A 9,606-nucleotide genomic window follows, 5' to 3' on the forward strand; every position below is an offset into this window, starting at 1 on the left:
GAGCAAGAACAGTATCAGCCAAGCAGATTGACCCTATTTTCTCACTCTTTTCAAGAGGTCCTTATATGCCGAGAGAAAACAAGATTTTGAGAACTGCTTCAGTGAACTTTTGAATGATGGCCGTTGCAAGAAATACCCAAATCTAGTCAGCTATTTGCAAAATCTATACAATTACAAAGAATCGTTTGCTCTATGCTTTAGAACTGAACTGCCTGTTAGGGGGAACCACACCAACAATTTTGCCGAGGCTCAGTTTTTGGTTCTTAAGGATGTAATTCTGCAGCGCACCAAAGAGTACAATGTTGTTGGGCTTCTAGACAAGCTGACTATTAATCTAGAAGATCACTACAAGAATAAGCTCCTTAGTATTGCTGATGGGAGTTTTGATGGCGTGTACAGACATCGATTCTTTGGGAAAGGGAAAGACGGAAGCACAGGGTTTAAAGTCCCAGATAAAAAAGATCTTGATGCCTACATCTCAACTGTAGAGAACTTTGGCAATAATGTATTCAAAGTTGGAAGCTCTTCAGATAGCAGTCACAGGTCAGTAGTGTTTTTTCTTCGCCGTCACAATAGATAACGCTCTGGTGGTACAAGAGGGCATGTGTGGGTGGGCATTGTTTTCCTATCTTTCCCCCATTGTCTGATTCAAATTATCTTGATAGGGGAAGGAGGGGGGGGGGGGAGGGGGCAGTGTTTCTAGGCTCCTCCCCTTTGGAGCAAAAATACATAAAACATGGGGACATAACATGCATAACATATGAGATAATTCCTGCAGTTCATCCATATGCTGCATTTCAAGGATGTTGATTTAGCATAAGGAAGACCAAAACATGAGTAATATATTATCCAGGGGGTGGGGTACCTTTAGAAATTTCCCTTCTTAGCAGGGTTATTGAGTTTTTTATAGCAGAGTAAGAGCAAGCCCTTACTCTGCTGTTAAGAATATTTCCATTAATATCTTAGTGGATCAACCAGTTGAAGGTCTAGAATGTATCTATTACAGATTGAAAAACAAAAATTCCAGTTGTATTGAGATATTTATGAAGTGTCTCATTGGTTCTTTGTCAGTTATACAGTGGACATGACTCTTGGGATATGTAGCTGCACGGTTGGTAAAGACGGGAGCCCATGCAAACACCAGTATGTCCTGTGGGTGGCAAATCTAGCAGACTGCATAAACTTCATTCCAGTCAGTAATCCACATGAGAGGCAGAAATTGGCCTGGCTAGCAATAGGAAAGACACTTCCTGTTGCTTGTTATAAGCCATTACGCTCTAGTGATGCTGGACAAACATCACAAACTGATGGTTCTAATGGTTTTGTAACAGAGGCATCCACTAGTATGGAAACAGCACAACAAGGGCCAAACTGCTGCACTGCTGAACCAATACAGAGCAATGATGATGATGAGGATGATTCCATTGCAAATGCTGAACAATTGTTGAGAAACTCTTGTGAACAAATAATTCAAAAGCTCCAAAGCGCAAGAGACCTTAATTTGGCTAAAGGTGTAATCAGGTTCGCAAAAAGGATAACATCCTTAACCGCTGCTAGATCTATGCATTCTAATTTGGCAAGCGCTCTTTTTACTTTTGGGTCCAGTGAGGTGAAAAAAACCGGAAATGGAAAAAAGATCCGAGTCCAGCCCAACAGAAAACGAAAGTGTGGTAGTGGAAGCCGTCAGGTTGTATCAAAAGGGCGACCAGTACAACTTCAAGAGCCCACCTCCAAGAGGAAGCGCAGCCATGACTTGGCTAAAGCAGTACAAACAAACACTAAAAGTAGTAAGAAGACTGGGTCCCATACTATGAAATCCAAGACAAAGCACATGCAAAGGAAAAAATAGGAAAACAGAGTAATCTTAGTGAATAAACAATGGAATGTTCACATAATGTTTAACATAGAGGGAAATTCACTTAAGGCAAATTGCCTAGATTAAAAACCTCTCTCCTTGGATCTGCCCCTGAACAACAAGGTTATTAAAAAGATTGAGGTTTTGACATTGTAAATAAGTTTTAATTCATTTTTCCTGTTAAAGTCTAACACAACATTTGTAATGATTTAAAATTTGGTTTGAACAGTAACAGGATGTACATGTGCTGCAATGACCACAATTAATTTCAAAAATCGATAATAATAATAATAATAATAATAATAATAATAATAATAATAATAATAATAATAATAATAATAATAATAATTTCAAAACAAAAACAATTATGTATTATAGATTGATCCAATAGTCCTTTCAAATCATCTCCAATTAAAATCACTAAATGCAGGATAGGTTAACTAAACATGTGACTTTTGGTGTCTTATAAGTTTTCGTTTCTCAGCAAAAGTCTGTTGACAATGATCACACTTGTAGCTGTCTTTATGTTTCTTGTCTTTATGCCTTTTTAGCTTTTGCTCATGGTCAAACGATTCATTGCATTCCTCACAAATGCACTCATGACAACCTTTCTCGTGGTATTTAAAGTCCTTCTCCCTTGTGAACTGGGTGCTGCAGGTTGGACATTTTTTTATCTCTGCTATTCCCATAGCAAGGTCTTCCCTCAAGCTCTGTGCTTTATCTTTCCAGTCCTATGAAGATCATAGCATGATATTTTAAAAGGGGGTAAATATATTAGGGAACAATCATGTATTTATGATCCCCCCTAGTTTTATATAAACCAGATTGCAAAGACAGGTTTTTTTTCACCCTCTATCATAACTTTTTGAGGATAATACCCCCTTGCCCCCACCCCCCCCCCCTTCCCCCTTTCCTCAAAACCTGGATCCGTCACATGTAAGTTATTTCTAATTAAAATTTAGGGTAAATTAATTGGTACATTATAATGGGCCATGCTATCCCCTAGGTATATTTTTCAGTTCTTTCTGGCAAAATGACAAGTCTGAACATTATATTACAAAATTGACATTCAGCTTGAGGTCCCAGCTTGATTCAAGATCAACATTCATAACCTAAAATACTTTTAATTGGAAAGTTTGACGAGAACATTTACACTCTCGGTCCTTACAAAGTTAGCCATGTAAACCACATAGCAGTCCACTGAAATGGGACAGGGTTAATACACAAACACTCGCAATGTTAGAAGTTTATAACTAACCTTTCGTCTGTCTGTCGGCAATTTCTTCCACATATTGCCAACCACTTTGGAAACCTGCCCGATTCCTGCCCCCTTTCCAAGTTGTTCCTTGACATCTGGCTTTGGAATAATACAAAGAACGAGGAAACTGTATCAGCTTATATCGAATGTAATTTCAAGGCCTACAAGAATTGAATAACTAATATAAGTGCAACACTTATAGATAACATATTTGTTAATGACATAAACGAAAATTTTACATGCGGTTTATTTTTCACTGATATTTCTGATGACTTAATCTTAATCACTTGTAATCGGATGTAAAGGATGAACAAGTACTTTATCCAGGCTGAAAATGATTGAATATTTCGGGAAATACAAAACAAACTCACCGCAACTGACTGCATAAAGGAGTTTCACCCCGTTGGCTTCTTAATTGATTTTTGTTTTGTTTCTGCACAAGAAGAATGGGTTGGTTCTGGTTCAGCTGGCTCAACTCTCGCGCACGTGGATTGCTCCGCCATCTTGTAAACAACACTGCCCGGAAGTGACGTCCGAGCGTGACAACCGCGTACGAGCTATTCACGAGGGCTGTCGTCTGCTCGGCTAGTTTTCGAAATGGCATCGACCGTTTCAAATGGCAACGACCGTTCTGAGAAATGGCATCGACCGTTTCAAATGGCAACGACCGTTTACGAAAGGGAAATTTGCGTCCCCGTCATCACTGTCCACATAATTCACTGGGGGATGGACAGCTTGTGTCTCCCTTTTCTTGGATTTACAAGCCCTTGCAATATGGCCGTTCTTGTTACAGTGGTGACATTTTTCCTTTTTGAATGGACAACTTTTATGATCATGATTTCCCAAACAGCGGTAGCAACTTTGATCACCCGGCTCTTCGGGGAAGGGGAACCCTTTTTCTCTGAAGGCTTAGCTTCTCCCTTAGGTTTAGGCTTCTTGTGTGGTCTCGGCTTGGATAACAAATCGACTGGGTTTGACTCTTTACCCCCCCTGGAGAGCTTCAACATCCTTGTAAGATTGCTCAATAGCGATGCACTTCGCTACTGCAATGTCAAATGTCAGTTCCTCGAGTTTGAGTTTCAAAAGCTCCGACATCATTCTCTTATCTCGAATACCCGAAACCAATCTATCTCTGAGCCTTTCCAAACGCATGGCATCATTAAACTTGCAATCCGTAGCTAGATGCTTCAAAACAGCAACATACTGACACACCGTTTCTCCTGCGTTACGCGCTCGGTTGTCAAACTCATTCCTGGCGACTAAAGCCGATTTTTGGGGCTTCAATTGCTTTTGGACACGCTCTACGATCGTGTCGTACGTGAGAGAATCTTCTCTTAACAATATCGGGGCCATCAGGTCTTTCGCCAGTTGGTACGTTTCAGTGGGAAGATTAGTTAACAGGACGGCTTTCTTCTGTTTCGAGTTGGTCACTCCATTGGCCACGAAGAAGAATTCTAGCTACTCTGCATAAGCCTCGAAATCAGCTCCCACTGTGAACTTCTGAACTTTTCCGATGTTACGAACCGGATTCGGCGCCGCACCAGCCTCGGTTGGCATCTTAAAACGTCGTGTGGATCTTGTTTAGGAATGTCTTCACTTTTCCGCAGTAAAATATCCCTTAAGATCCCATCCTCGTCGCCAAAATTGTCATGTACTGACGGGAGTTCCGAGAACACACGTAGACAAGATGGCGGTTCACTACAAACACGTTTTTATTCCATCTATGCGTGCGCATGCAATTACTATATATGGTAAACGCACAGGGAGACCATAACATAGAGTACAAAGCAATTACTCTTAGAAGAATTAGAGCTGGTTGTATAAAACCGTTTAGTATCATAACAGATCCAGAGTTCTTGAGAGCAACAAGGCACTGGAAGCGTTTCAATTGTCGGCAAAACACCGAGGAAAGATGGTGAAATGCTTGCACAGAAAACAAAGAAACACTCACCCGAGAAATCGTTGCAAACCTTTTTCTGTTTCGTTCGGCCCAGCTGACACAACAAATCTTTCGCAACTTCAAAATAATGTTTGTTTTCAGGCTATAACTTTGTGAAAATGTTTGCCGGAGCTGTTGGCGTACTAGACGAGTACGCAATTTTGATGCAGGTTCGGTCCACGCTCTCGATTTCATTAAAACTTCTGAAGGAAGCTGGTTGGATGGAAAATAAGGAATGCGGAGTGCAGAGTGTAGTAAATGAGAAGTATTGAAAATGCAAAGTGTGTGGAAATGCATTAACTTTGACACATTTATTCATTTCAAAGCATACGATAATTTTCACAGCAACAACCCTCCCATTCGCACCCCATACATGTATCCGAGAGAAATGCCAACAGTCATTCTCAGAGCATATTCTTTTCAATTCAATAGAAGGAATTACCTCCACATCCATGGTACAGCCATGGGCAAACATTTTTATAGCCGGCATTGAAACAAATATTGTTAACCAAAGCGTCATTAAACCTACAGTTCGAAAACGTTACATTGACGATATCTTGTTTCTGTGGGACACTGGTAAACACGATATAGAACGGTTCTTCGAACAAGCAAACTCATATCATCCAACTATCAAATTTACGGCTGAAATCTCAAATGCTGAGACTACATTTCTGGATACAGTTGCATACAAAGGCAATTGATTCCATCGTCATTCCATACTGGATATTTAAACACATTTCAAGCCGACTGAAACCTTTCAATACACGCATTTTTCCTCCAGCCATCCACCAGGAGACAAAAAAGGATTTGTTAATGGCGAAGCCCTAAGACGCCTACGAACAAACTCCTCAAAAACAACATTTGAGGAAAATAATTAAAAAATTAAATTACGACCCTTGCTGGAGGCTACCCAAATAATCTGATTGCAAAAAGTTTATCAGATGTCAAATTTACTGAAAGGTCAGCAGCATTGAAGCAAACTGAGACAACACCCCCAGACAAATATTACCTTTCGTAACACAATATCAACCATCAGTGCCCAACCTCAAACATGTTTTAGAGAAATCTTCAAAGAGCAACCACTTATTTCCTTCAAAAAAGGAAAATCTCTAAATGATATGCTTGTCGGAGCAAAAATATAAAAAGGTTACACATAAAAAATGTTTCCATTGTTAAAAGTCGCGCAGGCCTATCACCCCTTGTTATTTCCTACTGAGTTACAAAGAAAGTTTAGAAACCCTCATTTAACTTAATAGGACGTGTAAACTATTTAGAGTAGAAACGTTTTTGTTTCCGTTTTGTTCCAGTTATCACGAGTAAAACATTTCTAACCATTTTTTATGTTGAATAAATGCGTTAAAATGTTTTGAAATGAATAAATCTGTCAAAGTTAATGCATTTCCCCCCACCCCTATTTTCCATACTCCACGTTTCCACACACTCCTTATTTTCCATACTCCTCATTTTTCACACTCTGCACTCCGCACTCCGCACTCCGCACTCCGCACTCCGCACTCCACAAATTCCATCCAACCAACCAACCAAAAAAGCTGCCACTTTCGTTCATGCGCGTCCTTGCCCGGTCAAATCAGTGTTAAAACTCTCTTTTTTTAACAAATAAAGATCGCCTTGGATTTTGTCCCCCCTACCGCTCCATAAAAACTTGAAAAATAAATACTAATTATCATTTTAAGTGTAACTTTAGCAACTACAGCAACAGCAATCCTTCTCAGTTATAAACTCATTCAATTGTTGTAGCAGTGGCTACAACAGTTTTGCTGCCCAATGTTTTCTATCATCGGACTGTTTCGTGAATAAAAGCCGAAAACGAAGTAGAACTCAAGGGTATTGGAACGTCTCTGAAGGATTATAAATTTAACTCAATTTTAAAATACCAATTAAATTGCAATGAAAAGTTTATTTTGGCAATGGTTCCGTGACAATGGTTGTTTATAAAGAGGTCACGTGCGGATTGAGGTAGGCGTCACGCTCACTTTCGTATAAAGGAAAAACTTACCACTTGCAGATTCTGATGTTTTCCGTCAAATGTTTTCACTTCGCGGATACAGACTCTAAAATAATCTTCTCGTAATTCTTCTATCCACAAATTCATGGCGTCCTGTGGTCTGTTGCCGCCAGCGTGACGTACGGTGACAAGTACTTTGGGGACAGAGGGAAATCGCTTCGAAGGAAGAAATAGAAGATTTGTTAAGGGTTTAAAGAGAGCAAGGGATCCTTTATTTAAACCTTTGACCTTTTTTAGGAAATAAAAAATAACATCTTGTCACGAAAAACATTTAGTTCTTTTATGTAGAACAAAGAAATCACAACTCTTCCCGATTCCCATCCTTTACTCCGCGACCCTCATATTCTAAGAAGGAAGGTTCTAACTTCCATTATTATGTGCAAAAAAAATCGCTCTTTTGCATCATTTTCATTCGATAATAAAGTAGAAATTATCTAACGAATAAGAATAACTTGAGTAGCTTTCAAAAGACTTCTTTCAAAATCATTGTGTCTTCCTGCTCTCCTTATCTTCCCAACCCCCGGCCCAACAGAAACGTGCAAACTCCCTCCCCTAACGGCTCCAAACAAAGACGAGCAAATCCGCACGGAGAGACAAGATGATTTAGATGAAAAAGACTCTTATCTGATTGCAGACTAATCCTCAATTTAATTAGAGTAAACTCTGTTTATCAAGTCAACTAATACCTAAAACAATGATAATCCTTACTTTTCGGTATGCAATTTAAATATTCCATAACTGATCCAAGAATTGATTAGGTCAAGTATTGCTTAAAAGAAGGGGCAAAATTTACGAAACATTAAATCAAACGAAAATTATATACCTCTTTTAAGAAAATATGAGGGTATTATTTTGTGGATACGCCAAAAAAAAAAAAGATTCCTTGAGGAAATGTCAAACCCAAAAGAGTTACAAGCCATACAAATCTCAAAGTCTATAAGCAATTCCCGTCATTATGTATCTGCCTATTCCGCTCAGGGATACCCTGCGGTGGATGGACGTTCTCTCCCGAGGGGAGTAGTAATACTACTGGTCACTTGGTGTTTAGGGGTTTGGCTCGGAGTAGGCAGTTGTCATCTTGAATGTGAGCCCTCAGGTCAGTGAATCCGTTTATAGTTGATTCATACGAAATGGAATTTAAGATTCAAACTGACGTGAGATACGAATACCACTACTCTTGGGTATTTGCCAAATGCGACTTAAATGTGAGCTGGAATTGTTTTCTGTCTGTTTTTTCGGCTGACGAGTCGAGACGTTTTAATTAAATGGCAAAGCGATATAATTTACAAGTACTTATGGAACAGGTAGTTAGGCATGATGTCACGCTGGTCATTGTTAATGCCAAATTCTAGAAAAAGCTCTCCAATTGATATGCTACCTCCTTTGTGTTTAATGAAGTTTTTCTTCACTAACCTATCAAATGGGAGTCATACCTGTGCAAAATCAACCCTTTCACACTGTGTTCCGCTGGTGAATGCATTGAAGGAGGCGGTGCCGTCAAGTGCTCCAGAAGGCGTGCCGCGAAACGCAACCCAGTTCACAACAATGGATCCATTTGTACCAAGTCCTGATTCCAACACACAGACGCGGAAATTATTCTGCGTCACTTCGGCGGTCCACGCTACTGCTGAATCATGAACACTGGGCGGCTCATTTTCATGGCTGATGGATGCAAGGACGCGAATATTGCCCGAGCTGGAAAATACCTGAGGGTATTGCACGGTTTTGCAATGGACCAAGTCGGGATATGACACGGAGAAGTTGACCTTTCCTTGCTGGAAGAGAGTTTGCCCTAAAGAAAAATTGTATGAGAAAATGTAGGTTAAAACAAAGATTCGAAAGAGTAGAGAAATTACGCTTCGGGGCATGTAATGACTATAAATTCGCCTGTGACAGATCCAAACTGGCGTGATCGTTTGAGTATCGGAGTCAAACGTATGGTTCTGACATTTCAAGTTGGTTTAGTTCGAGAATCGCAATTAGTGGCAAGAGAATAATAATACTGGTCTTACCTTCGCTTAAATAGGGAAGAGCGCACAATATTAAGAGCGTAACTAGCAGCTGTACACCTGGAAACACCCCCATTCTTGCAGCTGGGGAGCAGCAAAACTGCAGAAACAAGGACTCCGACTTGTGTGTTCTGGGTATCGAACATGCCACTGATGGAATCTCTCATCGAATTTCTATATAAAGGGCCTATGTCTGAAACTGACGAAAATTAATATTCTCATTTCTTCTTTCCGGATAAAAGTCTGGGAGAACTTAGGAATTTAACAAGGCGGAAGTAACTAGGAAACGAAGCGACAAAGTTAAGAATATTCCCTGTCGAAGAGTGATCCGTTTCGCAGAGGTCCGGAGAATATAGACTATGATCAATCAGTCACTGAGCTGATCAATCACCCAGTCAAATGACGTATCAAATTTATAGAAAAAAGGGCAGGTAGAATTGGGTCAAGGCATTGAATAACCTCTGGGAAATAACTTTACGTTTATGTTAAAAATAGCAAAGGAACAACCGCATGAGATTG

At 39.9% G+C, this 9,606-nt stretch overlaps 3 protein-coding genes across 3 annotated transcripts in view; 1 reads left to right on the forward strand and 2 right to left on the reverse strand.

The window, feature by feature from the left end:
* LOC146472935 (uncharacterized) overlaps window positions 1–9,214 on the reverse strand; it is an 18,552-nt gene extending 9,338 nt beyond the window's left edge. The window contains exons 1-3 of the mRNA XM_085118861.1: window positions 9,091–9,214; window positions 8,512–8,870; window positions 7,070–7,234 (exon numbers count right to left, since the gene is read on the reverse strand). Of these exons, the coding sequence (XP_084974987.1) occupies window positions 7,070–7,234; window positions 8,512–8,870; window positions 9,091–9,163 (597 nt within the window). The 5' untranslated portion in view covers window positions 9,164–9,214. The remainder of the gene's footprint in view (window positions 1–7,069; window positions 7,235–8,511; window positions 8,871–9,090) is intronic.
* LOC146472936 (uncharacterized) lies at window positions 36–2,098 on the forward strand. The gene is made up of 2 exons (XM_085118683.1): window positions 36–543; window positions 1,072–2,098. The coding sequence occupies exon 2, from the start codon at window positions 1,085–1,087 to the stop codon at window positions 1,847–1,849; it is 765 nt and encodes a 254-aa protein (XP_084974809.1). The 5' UTR covers window positions 36–543; window positions 1,072–1,084; the 3' UTR covers window positions 1,850–2,098.
* On the reverse strand, window positions 2,271–3,812 carry LOC146472937 (uncharacterized). The gene is made up of 3 exons (XM_085118685.1): window positions 3,485–3,812; window positions 3,114–3,212; window positions 2,271–2,586 (listed from the first exon to the last, which is right to left on the reverse strand). The coding sequence occupies exons 1-3, from the start codon at window positions 3,497–3,499 to the stop codon at window positions 2,296–2,298; spliced, it is 405 nt and encodes a 134-aa protein (XP_084974811.1). The 5' UTR covers window positions 3,500–3,812; the 3' UTR covers window positions 2,271–2,295.
* Window positions 9,215–9,606: the final 392 nt, after the last annotated feature.

The sequence above is a fragment of the Pavona decussata genome, unplaced genomic scaffold, assembly GCF_977016875.1.
Source record: "Pavona decussata unplaced genomic scaffold, jaPavDecu1.1 SCAFFOLD_95, whole genome shotgun sequence".
Lineage (NCBI taxonomy): Eukaryota > Metazoa > Cnidaria > Anthozoa > Scleractinia > Agariciidae > Pavona > Pavona decussata.

Excerpts from the sequence above, each read along its gene's own strand:
- LOC146472936 (XM_085118683.1), top strand. The coding sequence starts at position 1,085 with ATGACTCTTGGGATATGTAGCTGCACGGTTGGTAAAGACGGGAGCCCA.
- LOC146472937 (XM_085118685.1), bottom strand. Across the intron at positions 2,587-3,113 it reads TGCCGACAGACAGACGAAAG|GACTGGAAAGATAAAGCACA; the intron begins GTTAGTTATAAA and ends TGATCTTCATAG.